This window comes from Ixodes scapularis, unplaced genomic scaffold, assembly GCF_016920785.2.
Source record: "Ixodes scapularis isolate PalLabHiFi unplaced genomic scaffold, ASM1692078v2 PGA_scaffold8__174_contigs__length_109621045, whole genome shotgun sequence".
NCBI classification, from domain to species: Eukaryota; Metazoa; Arthropoda; class Arachnida; order Ixodida; family Ixodidae; genus Ixodes; species Ixodes scapularis.
The window spans coordinates 21541543-21559666 of NW_024609883.1; the positions used below are offsets into that span (position 1 = coordinate 21541543).

The following is an 18124-nucleotide window of genomic DNA, read 5'->3' on the forward strand; positions in this document are numbered from 1 at the left end:
TGTCTGCGGCTGACTCAGCTTGAGCAGGAACCCTCTTCCTAGGTGCCTTGGACCTTTTTTTCTTTGCGGACTCTTGGAGCAGTGTACGTCAGAGTCCACGCTGCACGAAAACTCCGAGGACGAGGTTTTTGGCATCCTTGCCTCGAGCTGATCAAGACGATCCATGATGCTGACAGGTGCCAGCAGGCAAATTCAGTGTTGCCTTTAGCTATGCGTTGAAGAATCTGAACGCAGACATTTTGAGCAGACTGCCTTTCCTGCGGGCAAGGATGAGCCCAACCCTCCCACAGTTCTACTCATGTTGCAAGCGTTGACAAGGGCGCTATAGTCTGTTGCAGGTCAAGAATAGCATGAGAGTGGAGAAGAGGAAACCACCTCTACTTGTCATGATAGGTGGTTTGCTTCTCTCCAGTGTTCGCTCCGCCAATGTCGAGAGAGAGGGACAGAGACTTCTCCTGCTATTCTTGACCTGCAGGAGACTCTAATTATGTTCCAGAAGCTGGCAGAAAAGACCACATAGAATTTTACCCTTTCGCACATGTCCGAAGCAGTTCAGGGTAGAAATGTCGGAGGCCCCAGAGAGGATATTTTTGACCTATTCAAGAGTTTTGTTACACTGCTGCTGCCGCTATTCATTCTGAGAACTGCAGCCCCTACACGCGTGATAACCCCGCTGTGGGCCTGTGCATGCAGTACACGAAACGACACCACCTGTCTTGTGCACGGCCGTCTGTCCCCTGTGAGCAGTTATGGCATCACCAAGCATGTGCACAATAGCTGGTGAGATCAGTATGTTGGTGACATGATGTTGTTTAATGCAGGGATCATGTGTTGTGATACCAATGGATCCACGGTTTGGGTCGCTGACTCTGGTGCACTCCGTATACCGCAGAATCATCGCCATGGAAGCCTGTGCCAGAAGCTATATGTCCGATGGCCAGGAATTGGGGAAAATAGCATATATGGGTGTAGGACAATATATGGTCCCGGACAATATGGTCCCAGACAAAATCGTCCTGGGCAAAATGGTTCCAGACAATATGGTCCCAGACAATATGGTCCCAGACAAGATGGTCCCGGGCAAAATGGTCCCGGACAATATCATCCCGGACAATATGATCCCGAACAATATGGTCCCAAGCGCAAACCTGGACAAAATGGTCCCAAGTAAAATTTCCGACACATTTGACGCACTGTCTAAAATGTCACTGATATCTGCAGCGATTACTTTTAACGGTCTATTCGTCACATGTCGATTCGTCATAGGGGGAATAAAGGCAATCTACCGTGCAGATACCGCATGTTTTGGTGCAATGTTAGAAAATAAGAATGGAAAATAATAAACATGATTTTGAACACATGACATGTTTTATTACGTTCCCACAAAAGGTCTACCCTTCTTTGATGCTGTTTGGCCTCAGCAGCCCTTGCGCCATGAAAATCCAATCCAGTCCAAAAGGTCTACGATCTTCAAATGGCACTTGGCCCACGCCTTTCAGAGGGTCGATCATCGATACGGCTCAATTGTTTGTACTGTGTGCAGATTGTTTGAAGTTGCTGTTGCGTTTCTCGGTAGACTGGTTGAAACTCAAGTTGAACACACGAAAAGTAGAACAAATGGCGAAAATTATGCGTGAAAAATATAAACTGTAGATTGACGAACGGCTCGCAATATAAGTATTTTGCGAATCACATTTAATAACATAAACCTGTGAAGACCAAGCAATTAAAAAGTAACTTTAAAATAATCAATGGCTCATGTCACAAATGTTTACCAAAAATAAATACATGCAATCTACAAACCTGTGAAAAGCAAGAAAAAAAAAAGAAAAATGCAGCGAAAACAACATGGGACCATTTTGTCCGGCTAGCTGGCACTTGGGACCATTTTGTCCGGGACCATATTGTCCGGGACCATATTGTCTGAGATCATATTGTCCAAGACCATTATGTATGGATCCCATATACTCAATACCAAACAACCAGAAAGCCAAGCTAAAAGCACTGACAGTGAGAATGGCCAACATCTTGGAATGAAATTCACATAGGCTTTGCTGGTTCAGTGATGAAAAGCATTTCAGGTTGTTATACACCAAATGGCTGGAGGTGTGAGTGGATAGCAGCATGTCGTCGAGCGTAGTAATCAAGGATTTATGGTCTTTATTAAACACAATTGAAGTGTTAATAAAGGTTTGTTCAGGCAACGGAGCTGCTTTAAGTTGCCATGATTTATTGCATGAATATCATCTGAGTCACCAGCGCACCTCATCACCGGCAACTCACAGGCTGAGCAGATGGTACAGGAGCTCAAGCAATTGCAAGGGCAACTACAGTAGATAAAGAAATTTCAGGTTTATGATTGGTTAAACGTCATGTAGGTACAACAGCGCAAAACAAAGAGGACTAAGGAAAGGAACAAACACCACAGGACGAGTGCTGCACTAGTCCTGTGGAGCTAGTCCTCGTTGTTTTGCGCTGTTTAATGTTTAGCCTTCAATAAAATGACCAGATGTCTCCATTTAGGCGGGGACAGATAACGCTTTTCCGGCCAAGGTCGCTGTCCCGCCAGCGGGCTTGTGGGACAGCGCGTTTTCTTTCTTTTTTTTTTTAGGGGCGAAGCTCGATTTTTAGGGGCTAGTATGTCCATCCGATGTCTGGCGTCGGGTGCTCGTGCTCACGAGCACGTGAGCACATGCTCCCGTGCTCGTGTAGGGCAAAAAACAACCGCATCTCCCCGTGGTGAATGATGTTGATGGGGCGAAGCTCTGGTGGAGCTTGTCTGCGTAGACGCTGAGCCGCAGCATGCCGAGCCTTTCGTTCGTTTTCATCCATGTCAGAAAGAGAATGTGTGGTATGTGGTTATATAAGCATTTGAGCATTTGACCGCAGCGTGACATGGATGCATGAAAACGAACGAAAGGCTCGGCATGCTGCGGCTCAGCGTCTACGCAGACAAGCACCACCAGAGCTTCGCCCCAATCAACATCATTCACCGATGCAGTTGTTTTCGCTTCGGCTGCCCCGAACCCAGAATAGATGAAAGACACAGTTAAACGAAACTATCGCACCAGTGAGAGGTTGCTTTCCCTGATGAAGGGACAAAATATGCTTGGCAAAGAAGATGCTGGTGCTGTTAATTTGCATATGACATCCCGGGCCAGTTGAGGATTCCCATTAGATTCCAATTGGAATTTAAAATTGGTACCAGTTGGGTTTTCAGACAACCAATTTATCCCTGCCAAATGGCAGCCGAATTCGCTAAAGGGAAGCTCATCGCCATCTTCTCTAAACTGGGTTCTCAAGGGATTCGATAAACCGGGGTCGGTAAAACGGCGTTCGCTAAAACGAGCTTCTCTAAACCGGATGCCTCTGAATTATTAAATTCCAATTGGTGAGACCCATTGGCCAATGTGCTGATTGGAACCCACTAAAACCAATCGATTCCGGTTAAAACCAGTTAAAATTCCAATTGGATCTAATGGGAATTTTAGCTGGGGATCTACTATACTAAGAAATATTCTAACCAAATGTATTAGATGTGTATAGCAAACAGTATGCAAATGGCAAGGAAATGTTTTCACAGTGTATACGGAATAATAAAAAGGAGTGATTTGTTACCGAAATTCAAACTTTTCAAGTCTCGAACACAATATATAATTCCCCCTCCCCCCACCCCTCCCCCTTGCAACACTACAATTTACTCATGTATACACCGTGGCACGCAGGGCCGTACCCAGAAAAACATTTCGGGGGGGGGTTTTCGGGGACAACGGCGGCCATTTTCTCTTATTTTCGCCTATGAATCATGTGCATCGGTGGCATATAATGGAGAGTTATAGCAAACCTAAGAACCGGTCCCGGTTTGGTACCCGGTAGCCGACCGGTGCCACTGCACGTGCGCAGAGGTGGAGATTAAAATTGGCTGGCTGCAAGTGCACCGACCAGGGCCGTACCCAGAAAAAAATTTCGGGGGGGGTCAGAACCCCCTAACCCCCCCCCCCCCCCTGGTTACGACCCTGGTGGCACGTATCCAGGAGAAAGACCCATGGTGCCCGGGCTCCCCCCGAAATCTTCCATTTTGCTGGGACCCTCCTCTCCACCCTCCCCCTTATACAGAATTTAGTCATGGGTGGGCGCCCCCCGAAACAAAATCCTGGCTATGTGCCTGCACCCTGCAATGGCTTAAATGTCGGCTAAATATTGCTTTGCGGCGCTTTTGGAATATGTGCCTAATAACATGCCTACCCTAACCGATCTGTACCCACGCACAATAATCTCCATAATACCTCACCCCCTTCCTCCTCATGCCTTCCACATCTGTCAGTTGGAAGAGCTGGACCGCCCCACCCCGGGAAGCACAACTGACATGGCCCCAATTAGTGTCACACATTCTCAACGTCGCAGGGACCATGCTGCCCCCCTCACTACCAGCATCTTTTTGACCGCTAATGATCGAGATGCAGATAATGCGGACGAAGCATCATTGTAAATAAAATTTGTCTCCCTCTCCCTCCTAGCTGTTAGCCAAACGTCTCCAATTAGATAAAAGTAATTGGTTTTTCGGCTAAATGGATACAGGCTCCAGCATGCTAGACTTCCTCACACCTGGACTAACCATAAGGGCTGCATGTGACCCCCCCCCCCCCCCCCCTTCCCGAGGTCACGTGACCCTTCCTCCTCCGAGGTCATGTGACCCCCCCCTCCCCCAGGGTCACCTGACCCCCCCCCCCCCCCCCCCGAGGTCACGTGACCCCCTCCCCCAAGGTCACGTGACCCCCACCTCCCCGAGGTCACGTGACTACCCCCCCCCCCCCCGAGACCCCCCCTTGAGGTCACATGACCCCCCCCCCCCCAAGGTCACGTAACCCTCCCCTGGAGGAGATTCAAGAATGAGGGGAGGAGGAGGATAAGGAGGGAGGAGGGGTATAGCTTCCGCTCACTACTTCCCTCCTCCTCCTCAAGAGCTGCGCTCTAATTCGGCGTTACACGGCTTTCATTTTTTAACTCGAGATTAAAGAAAGAATATTTTATATGGCAAGATTTGTAAATTCACTCAATTAGGTATGATTGGCTGTCTCTATGGGATTCATTTTATATCAGATCCGTCGTTTACTTGCCATCCCATGACATCAGACCTTCTGAGGTCACAGTTCATAAATATTTTATAGTTAAACATACCTTAATATAAATGAACAAGTAGAACAACCTTCACGATTTTAGCAGGGTTTTCGTCTAAGCATATAATGCAGTGAAAGGTGTGGGAAAACTTTTCAATATTCAAATTGAAAGTATTTGGCGAAAACTTTTCGCTTCAAACTCAAAATCCACTTTTGCATATGACTATAACTTAGAGTCAACTGTTCTTCAAAATTGTCATCGGCCTACATCAGTTAATGTTTTTGTTTATTTTTGACCTTGAAACGACTGAGGACACGGATGATCGCATAATTACCTCACGGGATATACTCGGAAGCAGGCCTGAACGTAGCGGGTCAAACAGTTTCAAAAGAATATACAGGAAAGGAGACAAAGTGAGGCCTTCTGGTGCTCAACGAGAATGTACGACGACCACTGCGGCGTCTCTGTCGAAAAAGCCATCTGTGGTTCCACAACAAAGTGTCCAACCATTGGGGTGTTTCTTGAGGCTATCAACGAAAAAGGATATTTCATTTAAACCTGCCTTCGTGTTTACTCGAGCGGCTCTGAAGAAAACAAATAAGTGAAACAAGCGCCGGCTTTCTGCACACTGTGGGGACGGTTTCCTTGAAAACTAATAGGAAAGAAGAGACGGTGACCCGCTGGGTGTAAAAATGACAGCGCAGACTTATCCTACAAAGGCGAAGGGAGAGGGGGGTGCAGACACAGCCCAGACGGAACACTCAGAGACATATTGCACGAGCACCGACACCCGCAGATGGTCCCCACATGAGAAGAGTGAGACAAAGTCGGTGAAACGGACATTGTTTGCCGTTCCTACCACCGCGGGTGCTGCTTCCTTTATCTCCCGGTTTCGAGCTGACTCGGTTCTCAGTCGTGTGCTAAACCAGACAATTTCTTGTTTGTGTAATGCGTGGAGTTACAGTTACAGTTACCCAATACAAAATAAACAGTCTTACAGTTACAAGTTACCAGCAGTAAAAAGTAACTCGTTACCAAAAAGTAGCTCTAGTTACCAGTAACGCATTACTAGTAACTATAGTTACTGCCCAAGACTGCTTGTCATGCACAATCTGGATACGAGTGCTTCGCTCTTACCAGCGCTTTGGTCATATAAAAAGCGGCCTTTGAAGCGTCATCTTCGATGTCGCTCATCAAAAGCATTGGCTTATCAATTATTGCAAATAAATTGTGCACATCAAAATGCTGAAATGGCGAATCACGCAAAAAAAAGAAACACCCTTTGGGTTTAAATTTTTCTAATTTCTCAGTTTACCTTTCTTCTTACTGCATAGTGTAACAAATAAAATAATATTGTTTTGGTTTGTGATTTCTTAAGTCCAATTTTTGTACTGTGACGCGAAAGTAACGGCGTTACTCTTTTTGCAGTAACTGTAACATTTTAGTTTTTGAAGCCGGTGACTGTCACCGTAACAGTGTTACTTTTCCCCCCTAGGTAACTGTAACTGTAACACTGTTACTTTTTGCTGTTAACGTGCCCACGACTGATGACTAGGTTTAATTTTTTTGTTATGCTCTGGTAGTAAACACCGGGCTATGGGGACAAGTTCAAATAAAGTACCCCTTATAGTTTGATCTCCTGCCCATCGTATTATCGGGCACCGAACAATGGTTCTGAGGACTGCGACACTTTGCGCACCATACTGCTCGACATTTAGAGTCTTTACCCAAAAGGAGACTTTGCTATTTTTCACGACTTAAATTTTCCAAACATTGACTGGGTTCATCTTACCACGAGCAGCTCGAATGCTGCACGAGAGTTTTTCAATAACTGTTTGAATTTTAACCTCACCCCAGTTGTTGAACAACCCACCCGTGGCGACAATATTCTTGACCGTACCCCTACAAGCACACCAGAAATAATAAAAACTGTCAACTGTGTTGCTGGCTTAAGTGACCACGGCATCTTTATCATCGAGTTATCTATCCCTGTGCCGACGCTGAGCCCAACTGTTCAAACAATTCGTGAGCTATAACAAAGGTGATTACTACGTCACCATAAATCGGAACGTGTCATCGTTCTATCAGTCGTATGTCGGAAACCTTCGTTCAAGATCGGTGGAAGAAAACTGGTCACTATTTAAAAACAAACTTAATATTTTAACTGAACAATTTGTTCCGAATGTTATTGTACACAGCGACGGGCATAACCCCTGGTACAATATAAAACTTTGCAATCATTATAAATAACAAAAAGAAGCGCATGTATAGAAGAGCTAAGAAAGCAAATAATAACAAAGTCCGTGGCAAATATTTTTCAAATCTCAAATCTTGCACAGAGCGTAAGGTTGACGAAAAAAAAGTTATTTTCTTTGGGCCTGCCAAGAATTCTGCAAAGTAACCCCCAGAAGTTCTGGAAGGTATTTTCACCCAGAGATACTACTGACTCTATCCGACTAAAGAATGAAAATGTAGATGCCGTGTCTGAGCCACATTGCGCTACAGCTTTAAACAAATATTTCTCTTTCATACTATCAAACGAAAGCGTTGATTATATACCTATATAGTTTGCCTTGCTCTGGTTTTGAGCCCATGGCCCCCATTGACACTAACATTTCTGCTTCCAGAATACTTTGACCTATAGGTTTAAAACTCTCATCATCTTGTAGTCCAGACAATATTAGCCCCAAAATTCTTAGCAACACCAAAGTAATATCTAGTGAATTCCTCACATTCATATTTTCTTAGTCATTACAGCAGTATTGCCTATACTCCGTTTCACCTTCAGTCCGAGCGCAGCGGACGCTAGGAGCTATCCCAGCCAATCCAGCGTTGAGAGAGTGTCATGTGACCTTGAGCTCCCTGCGTCGCTCTGGCCAACTGAAAGGTCACACGACTTTCTCCCGAAGCTGGATCGGCTGGGATAGCTCGTGGCATCCAGTGTGCTCGGACTGAAGGTGGAACGGCGTATACCATTGGACTGGAAGCTGGGGAAGGTCATCCCGGTCTTTAAAAGCGGTGATCGTGTGCTGGCCTCAAACTATCATTCCATATCATATTTAGAAGCCAATCATATTTTTTACAATCATCAACATGAATTTCGTAGGGGTTTTTCATGCGAGACGCAACTGTTTGAACTCAAACACAGTCTTGGGTAAGTTACTTTTAAAAAGTAATTCGTTACAGTTACAGTTACTTTCAGAAAAAAAGTAGTGAAGTTACCGTTACAGTTACCGCAACAAAAAAGTAACTCGTTACAGTTACAGTTACTTTTAAAAAGTAACGACGTTACTTTTCAGTTACTTTTTCTATAACACAAAAAATAATTAGGAGAAACTTGAAAACGCTTTCCACCAAGTTTATTTGCATAAAATTAAAAAAGTGTGTTTTTTACTTCGTATTGTAAGTTGGCAGCAGTTGACTCTCGAAATTAGTTTCTGAAAGTTTCCCTTGTTTGATAACGAACAGGTCCCTGCCCTTGTTGAACAGCCGCTCGTCTAACGCGCTGGATGGGATTGCAGTGTTGTTTCGCCGGAAAAGGTTTTTGATTGCCGGGTAGGTGGTGAGGCAATAGAGTGCCGTTTTCTGCGGTCAAGGTGTTAGTAACCTCCTCCACGTCAGCAAAATACTCTCTGTACGCCGGCCATGGTAGTTTTTCTTTATTCTTATCAACATTCATATCCTTCGTAGCACTAGCTTATTGCTGGCTCGTTGACGGTTGCGCTGGGTTCATACAGTCCCTGGACACATTTCAGCTTGTACCCGGCAAGCCAGAAACAAACCCCGCGCAAACAGCAGTAAATTTTGCCTCGACTGTTGACACTACACCGGATTAATGGCGCATATCAAAATACGAAACATGCGCAGTGCGGAGTGGCGGCGCTAATCAAAATACAAAACATTCGCAGTGCCCTCCGCGTGTATTGTTGTTTCACGTTTGATTCACCCGATTAAAAAGCGTTTGCGCAGGAAAAAAAAACCGCAAAAGAGATAGTTCTTCAAGACACTAAGATGCAAGTGTTCAGTCACAAAGTACAAGCACTGTGCTAAAGATAAATACTTTTTTTTTTTCACCGAACCTACACATGGCTATATTCGGGTCGTGACTGGCGAGAAAAAACGTATTCACAAGTCTGTGCAAAAAATAACTTGACACTCGAAATGTCGGAAGAGACAATTTGGAAAGCGCAAAAAATGGCTAAATTGTACTCGTTCAGTGATATATTACTCATGAAAAACTGGAAAGTAACGACAAATGTAACGTCGTTACTTTCATCGTTACCTCAGAAAAAAGTAATAGAACTACAGTTACAAGTTACATTTTTAAAAAGTAACTCGTTACAGTTACAAGTTACCAAAAAAATAACGAAATTACAGTAACGCGTTACTAGTAACGCGTTACTACCCAAGACTGCTCAAACACAAGTTAGTCACTAACCTTGACTCGCAGGGCCAAACAGGTGCTGTATTCCTCGACCTCTCGAAGGCATTCGACAGAGTTCCCCATCGTCATCTAATTTCAAAACTTTCCATCCTGGGTATCGACCCTTTGGTCCTTTCTTGGATTCGTGGCTTTCTCTTTTCTCGCACTCTGGCTAACAACCATATATCAGATTTTACTAACGTTATATGTAGGGTTCCACAGGGGGCATCACTAGGTTCACTACTGTTTCTTATTTTTATTAAAGACTTATCAATTGTAGGCTTTGTCTCTTTGCTTACGATTGTGTCCTATATCGCAAAATTACTTTGTCTGATGACCATTTGAATCTTCCGAGTGACCTTGACCTGATTCATGCCTGGTATTTCAAATGACTTATGTCATTAAACATGCCAAAATATAAAGTACTTCGCTTTACTTGGAAACATGTAACACCATATTTTTCGTATTCCATTGGCTCTAGACTAATCATCTCTGCCTGCCTCCATCTATAAATATCTTGGTGCAACACATTGAAACAGACTCAGCAGAGGCTTTGCGCACTCTTGGGTACATCAAAAGAAATCTGAAGGTGCCACCATCTCATCTCCAGAAAATGGCATATGAGACTTACGTTGGACCAAAGTTAGAATATGCAGCAGCAATTCGGAATGCTCATCAAATTTATCCCATTAACCATCTTGAGTCAGTTCAAAATCGCACAGCCAGGTTGATTCTTAATGATCATTACCGAAGAACTAATGTCTCTGCACTGAAATTCCAGCTGTATAAGTCGCGCCATAAGATATCATGCTTAACCCCCATTTCATAAAATTTTCTATTATAATCCAATGCTTCATAACTCACTCCTACTTCCTCCTAGAAGAGCATCGTCACGACTAAACCACCCCCCCATATCACATATATCTCGGATCACAAACTACTTCAACCAATCAGAGAGGGAGAGAAAATAAACTTTTATTCTGAGCATTTCAACACGGTGGTCTGTGCCGGATGGAAGGGCTTCCCTCTTCACGAGGTCCTATATGCTGCCTTGTCTGCCTGGCCCGTGTTGACCAATTGAAGCTGATTCTCCAGGGCAGGGCTGGACAGCAAGTTCATCACTCTACAGGGGGAAGGGTGGGGGTAGTGGGTGGTCTTGATTGAATCTACACTCGCCTATTTTGTGACGGAGGGTTCCTATCTCTTGGCACACTGGGCAGTTCCCACTGTATTGAGTGGGGAACATATGCGACTGAGTAAAAGGGGGTGGGGGAAGGACCCTGACTGACTTTGCCTATACGCTACCTGTTCCTCCAGCGTTAACTTAAGATGCGGGGCTGGCAGTCTTCGCCTTTCCTTGCAGTAGAGTGCAACTACTATTTCCTTTTAGGTCACCATGGGTTGGTCCTGCACCTCTTCCATGGCTGTGGCCCGGTAAGTCAGCGCGCAGGCCTGCTAGCTGGTGAGCAAGTTTATTGCCCTCTACCACGGAGTGGGCAGGTACCCATTCAAATTCTATGGGCTCCTTTGGGGGTCTATTGTTTTTGAGCACCTGAAGGCTTTTCAGGACACCGAGCCCGACTGGAAGCTCCGGAATGCTTGGTGCGAGTCGGTGATTACCCTGGTTCTGCCCGGCAATAGGCGACCCTGTCTTGTTCCGCAATGCTTCGATTACTCTTTTAGCTAGTGTATTTATGTACCAGTTTTATTTCACACACACTTGTTCTCACTGTTTATATTACTCACCAGCCCTGTCGGTGTAAGCCACCTGTCTGTTTATATGTTGATGTTTTGTATTTTTCATGTACTTCCCCCCCCCCCCCCCCCCCCCCCCCCCCCCCCCGCTCCTTATGTAATGCCCCTGTTGGGACCTTTGAAGTTACAATAAGAATGATAATAATAATAATAATAATAAAAAAAACTGCCAGCAACATTGGAAGAGTTTAGGAGCGGGGGTGGGGCCAACAAGTTTGAATTCCTGTGCCGACGCAACTTCACACACAACTTGAGCACAATATATCACATTTCCACTCGATCTGATCGGCATTCCTAATCAGTTTTATTTTCATATGTTCAGTGACAATGCAAGCCAGTTTTAAATACTCTATTTTTATAATATTACTTTTTCGTACTTCTCAATGCAACATTTTCATGGCTGTTCCCCAGATCACGAGAGCCGCGCACAAGTAGCGAGCCTCAGTTTGGGCATCTAGGACGTAGTACGTAGCTGTTGTGCGTCTCGTACGCACTGCAAAATCTGCGTAAAACGATCCAAAACTTCTTTCAGCAAGCGCTGCGACCCAAGGGGGTATCGGAGGTCGAGCGTGTTAGCGCACCGCAACTCGTACGGCGAAAGGTCCCACTGCCAGGGATCCCCACCCCCACCCGATTCGATCTGTTGTGAGGCACAGACCCCAGGCTAGCAGTCGTACTGTAGTGGCTAAATTTTCTCATCTACAGCCTGAAACGGTGTCGCCAAAACCTAGACAGGCCGATCGCACGCTATTTAAAATAGTGAGCGTCTTATTTTCTTCCGCTGTGCCCAAAATGACGACAGGGCATGCGATTGAAAGACCAGCGGATAGGCGGGCTACCACTCTTGCCTTCGAATCGTTCGGGAGTCGGGCACCTGCATTTGCACCATGATTGAAGAAACAGAAAGAAGCGACGTCAAATCACATTGACACAGAATCACTCCAAGCTTCCTTGCTTGTGCCCTTCAGCTCTGTGCGCCGTCAGCCGTATCAACGGTAATCAAAATTAACAACGCCTGCCGCGCGCGTTCCGCTGCTCATACAAACAACAACAAACAATCAGGGTATTTTGCTGCAGAAAGTTGATTCCGCCAGTTTTAGCGAAATGCGGAGCTCAATCCCCGCTCAACCGACGTTATTCAAGGTATTGAATTTGGCGTAAGGATAGTGTGTTTGGGGTATGCGAAAAAGACTACGGTATTGACTATGGCGTACGCCGAAACGACTACGGTATTGATTTTGGCGTACGCCATAACCACTACCGTAGTCGAAGCGGAGGGGTAGTGAGATCGGCGTCCTACACCGGCGCGCGTTGCGTTCGTTGACGTTGGAGTATAAACAGCCCTTTAGCGGCAACGAGTTGGGGTGCGCCGGTAGGTTTTACTGCGCTGATGTCACCGACGTATTTCCTGAATCGGCGCCTCTCATCGCCGCATCGCAGCTGAGCGAAATTCAATGAGATATGTTGCGCTACAGCGACAGCATGGGACTAGTCCCATACGCCGGTATGCCTGTTGGGAAGTGCAGCGAGTCTTGTCACCACCCCGTCATTGTTGGCAGAAGGGCCGGCCCGTGTCAGTCGTTTGCAAAGCGACGTAGATGGCGTTTTTCGCGGCCTCGGAGATGCAGGAGCGAGCCGACGTTAAAAAAGATACGTTTGAACTACGAGTGTCAGCAAGAGCCATGTAAATACCTGTTTACACTCGGAGCGGACGCGCGCGCTTGATGGAAGTCTTGTATTCGCGCTGTTGGTAAGCGCTTCGGGACCGTTCTTTTACGATTGCAACTCGATACTGACGCGACACTCGGCAAAGAAAGGTTGGACCGGGGTCGACAGTGACGTGCAGTCTGTCAGAATAAAAATGGCATACCAATAACAAAGTGTACATACCGTGTTACGAAGGCAATCGATACGGCGTTTATTTCAGCTCTATATCACACAAAACAAGAAGATAGAATCGACGAGAGTCCCTTTTCGACGAGTGTTCGTCAACACTGCCTCGGAAAACAAGGGGAAGAGATTGACCTCACCTCTTAATCTAGAATTGAGGTCAGTGATCAAACTATAATACGGGAAGGGTCCACAAGGGTCGCGCGGGCATATTCCATTTAGCACGCCAGCCGGTCGTAGGCAGACGGTCTTGCGACGAAGCAACGCAGCGCCGAGTCGGAATGCCTGCTAGGCCTATACGCTTCGTCGGAGTCGGTGAATCCAGCGTTCTTGTTCGTCGTGGTCTGTTTTCAGTACTGTTTTCTTGCTGCTTGAAGTCGGCACGCGTGGGAAGAACACGTAGAAAAATAAACGTTCAGTCAGTCAGAGTTTTGAGAGGAAGGAAAACAAAGAAAATAAATGTTCGTCGGTCGCCGTCACCCAAGTAACTGGCGGCCCTGCCCTACTGCGCACGCGCAGTAGTTGCTTCGTTTACCACACGATAGATGGCGCTTGGCTCTCAGCATTATCAAATTTGGCAATTTTCGCCACACATCTCTAATTATGCTACAAAATGTGGATCTGAATATTATTTAACAAAACTTTTAGGAAACATTCGCCGGCTATTTATTGTTTACGATCGCGGTGCTGGTGAGGTAGGCTCTTACCCAATAGGCGATGTGGATTCGGCTGACGTGCACCGATTCTGCGTATGCATCGTAGTGAACAGGCGAAGGAAGGAAGGCGCAAAAGAGTCCAGTTTTCTTTTAAAAGTTCTATAGCAAATAATTTTTTTGGGCTCCCTATTTTTGTGTTTTTGTGTTTCTTTTCACACCTTTTACGACGTGCGGTGGATGAAACTCGATTTTAAAATCATTTCATGGTCCCTTTAAGGTGAGGTCATGCACTGTGTCACCGGCTTCGCCCCTGGTCTCAACTGGCGACCGCTGGACATTGTGCAACCTTTGCCAGCCCACCGAGTGTGCGGACTCTGCGGAGTGATAGCCCGAAGGGCGGCAGTTCTCCCCTGCACGCATGTCCTCTGCGAGACATGCTACGAGGGCGCCGTGGCATGCGGCAGCTTGTGTCCACTTGACGGTGATACTCACGACGCGGACAGCGTGGAGAGGCTTGACCTGCAGCCAGCATTCATCCTCAATCTGAGGGTGCTTTGCTGGAACTCCGGTCACGGCTGCGACTTCGCAGGACCAGTGTCTGCGCTTCTCGAACATTTCGAGAACGACTGCGTCCACCATCGTGCGCCGTGTCCTCGATGCCACCAGGACGTACCCCGGTTACACCTCGTTCAGCACTGCGCAGGCAACTGCAGCCCTGCCAGCGGTGAGCGAAGGGTGGAACCTACACGACCTGTCCTCAGCGATCTGGAGAAGGCATGCGCCGAATTCAGGCAGTCATTCGCGGAGCTCAGGGACCAAAACTACGAACTCCAGTCCAGCCTCAATTCCGTTGCGCAAAATATGAAGCTCGGACACCTACCAGAAACCACGCAGACACTTCTTGTTGCCCTCCCTGATATTTTAAAGGGCGACAGGGTGGCACCCATTGTTGAAATGATGCCCTCAAGCTCTACCGCAAGCGCGGAGATCGTTGGTGAAGTGTCAAGGTTTTCCGTCAGATTATCCACGGCGCCCTTCAGGCCTAACGAAACCCATGGTAGAGTCAGCACCTTTCATTCAGGTGGAATTCGCAAGGTCCGATTTCGGGTGGCAGACCTCAAAGCAGTACTTAAAGAACATATTCTTTTCAGCAAAGTTTTCTTTACTGAAGGCTACAAAACATTCTTCAAGCTAAAATGGGACATCGCTGGGGACATGTTTTGCTTGCATGTTTTTCTTTGCATTATTTCTGGAGGGGTCCAGAACGGGACTACGTGGCCGTTCATAAAACCCTTCACAGTGAAAATTGTGCGCTCTCAGTTTGAGCACGCGGACATCTATCACAAGGTTCATCCTGATCAGTGCATTAAGAGTGAGGGTGAGGACTGGACCATGATCCGGTTATGCTCACTGATTTCTTTGAGGACGGAAAGCCTTCCAGATGTTCATGGGTTCATGAAAGTCAAGCTCCAGTTCTGAAACTGATCGCAAACACCTCTCACGAGTTTGAAAAATGTTTTGCAATCAACTCTGTGCCATGTCCAGGAGAAAAAAAATAAGACTTTTTAAGTGGAACACAATGTAGATGTGACCATCATTCTGTAAGGATGAGCTTGCATGATAACTTGTTCATCCTTTCACGATGTAGGTTGACTACAAAGTAAATGGAGGCACATAAGGGAAAAGTGCTGTCACCCATTCTCTTTCAGTTAGAAAGCACCTTTATTTTAGCAACTGAAACCAGACCCCGCATCATTGTAAAGTTTAGCATCTTTGCTGATTTCGCTTTTTGTCACATCCAGTGTGAATGTAGAACAAATCAACTTCAAAATTGCACCATAAATGACGCAGGTGTCAGCGAAAAGTCATAAGGTGGAGGAGGTGTTTGATTGATTGTATAATTCCTTTAAAGGACTGTATAAAATCGTTTTGAAAAGGTGTATTTGTGTATGCGGCAAAAGCTGGTAAAGGATGAAGTAGGCTCTTGCATAGAAAGGGTGAGAGAATTGCAAGAAAATAAATGGTCAGCGAAATATTTGAAATTATTTTTTTTTTGTCTCTGTTGGCTATACCCTCTTTTCAAATGTTAACAGCTGTAGAAATAAAGATATTCCAGAAGATTTCCCTAATTGACTTCTTTCCCTCAAATAAAAGTTCAAAAGTTTTTAGATTTCAGTTTGAGGTGGGGGAGGAGTCCTTTGAAAGTGAAGGATAAGTTCCCAGGAGGTGAGACCAGGTGACTCCCTCCCCCTCCTTTTTTATTATTATTATTTTTTTTTCTAACAATCTTATAAGGAGGAAGGTACAGTGTTAGAGGAGAATAACAAAGGATGAAAACCGGACAACACGTTTCTCCAACTGGCAGCGTACATTTATTTTGACATCCATCACTAGAGGCGACAGTAAAGCGCCGTTCGCATATATGCGACCAAGAGAGACCAGACCGGTTTTTAAGCCTCTTGCGACGTCTTGGGACCGGATGCGCTGCAGCGGAGCTGGTCCTAAGAAGTCGCAAATGGATCAAAAACCGGTCTGGTCTCTCTCGGTCTTACTCGGTCGCAAGAGTGTGGACGGGCCTCAACCGCACAGAGTTGGAAGGGTTGAGGAGGATAGGGAAGGAAGGGACGGGGTGGGGGTTGGAGAGTGGGTGGAGATGGAGAGAAAGAGAAACATGTTTTGAGCTGGCAGCGCACGCCGAAGTCGGAGAGGGGGGGGGGCATAATTAGGGGGAGAGACCTGAAGTGACTGTAGACCATGGCATGCTGACGAACAAGAAGTGCTTTATTCTTGAGCGCAGCGTTTTTATCACAGACATGACGTCACGAGCCGGGCGGCGCTTCCGCGATGACTCGCTCGCGATAACTCAATCAGCACGCTACAACATTTCCTTCCCCCTCAAACAAAAAATGTTCATTTCCTAAAGTCCTCGGGTTTAAATTGGTCAGGCGGCTTGCATGCGCGAGAGGTTTTTGAAGAGGTTGCTTCTCCGCTGTCGTCGACAGAACCGGCATTGCTGCAGTAGGTGTCACCGGTCCTTCCCGGGCGGGGTCTGCGGGAGGCGCTGGTGCTGTTGCGTCAGGCGTCGGCGTCCTACGAGCCACGTCTGGAGGTGGCGCCGCTAGCGTCGGTGCCTTCGCACTGGGTGGTGCTGACGGCACCTGGGCTGGAAAGCTCGTGGGTGGCGGTATCGATGGATCGTCATCCACTGTCGTACGGCCCGGTCTCACGATGGGTTCCGTATGTCGAGGACGCAGGTGGTCAGCGTGTGTGAAGCAAAGCTGGTTGAGCACTTTCACAACGTAGGTCGCAGCACTGACAACCTGACACACGATTCCTTCTCCCCAGGAGACACACTCACCGCGCACTGTTTTCACAAAAACACGGTCGCCCACGTTGAACACACGTTCAGCGCCTCGCAACACATCGCATTGTTCTTTCACATGCTCTTGCTTGCGTTGCATGGCGCCGGCAAAGTCGGGTTTAAGCAGGGAAAGTTTTGTGCGTGGCTGGCGCCTTAGGAATAGTTCGGCGGGCGTTTTCCCAGTCACACTGTTTGGCGTGTTGCGATAACAGATCAGAAAACTCAATATTTTCCTGAAGAGAACACTGCCGACCGGTTGCTCGCCTTCAAGCACCTGCTTGAGCAATGCTCGTTTCACAGTTTGAACCGTGCGTTCTGCGGCACCGATAGAGGCTGCGTGGTAAGGCGGAGTGCGAATGTGTTTCACGCCATTGGCGTTCATGAAGTCAGCAAACTCAGCTGACGTGAACTGCGGACCGTTGTAAAAGTTACTTCAAAAATGTACCTAAGATACAGTTACAGTTACTCATACGAAAATGTACCTAGGTGCGTATCTAGCTACTCGCTTAAAAATGTACCTAGGTACAGGTACAGTTACTTCAAAGGTACTTTTTATTTTCACGTCAAGTATTTTTCTCAAATTTATCACGTTATTATTGGAATTAAATCCTTTGTATACTGGGATGTACACAAAAACAAGTTTGATAAACGTGCTTTATTGGTGTCATTGGGAGAAATAAGGCAAAACGCTCACCAGAGCATTCGAAGACTTTGTCTTTTTCACATGGGTGCTCGATTTGACCTCAGAATCAGGACTTCTTCGAAATGTTCATCCGACATCTTCAATCGCAGTTTGGTAGCAATTGTTCCTCCTATGCTAAAAACGTTCTCTACCGCCGCACTGATTGGAAGCCCTGTGTTGAATTTTAAGAACACGCTTTTCAGCAGCGGCATGTGCTTGAAGCAGCCCAGACTTCTTGT

The 18124-nt window shown here is 46.4% G+C and overlaps 2 protein-coding genes across 2 annotated transcripts; one reads left to right on the forward strand and one right to left on the reverse strand.

Moving 5' to 3' along the window:
- The first annotated feature begins 14119 nt into the window (after positions 1–14119).
- LOC121047550 lies at positions 14120–15832 on the forward strand. Its single transcript, XM_040502870.1, has one exon. The coding sequence runs from the start codon at positions 14128–14130 to the stop codon at positions 15319–15321; it is 1194 nt and encodes a 397-aa protein (XP_040358804.1). The 5' UTR covers positions 14120–14127; the 3' UTR covers positions 15322–15832.
- An 877-nt stretch (positions 15833–16709) lies between these two features.
- Positions 16710–17585, reverse strand: LOC120843945 (uncharacterized protein K02A2.6-like). Its single transcript, XM_040215460.1, has one exon. The coding sequence runs from the start codon at positions 17583–17585 to the stop codon at positions 16710–16712; it is 876 nt and encodes a 291-aa protein (XP_040071394.1).
- Between the last annotated feature and the right edge of the window lie 539 nt (positions 17586–18124).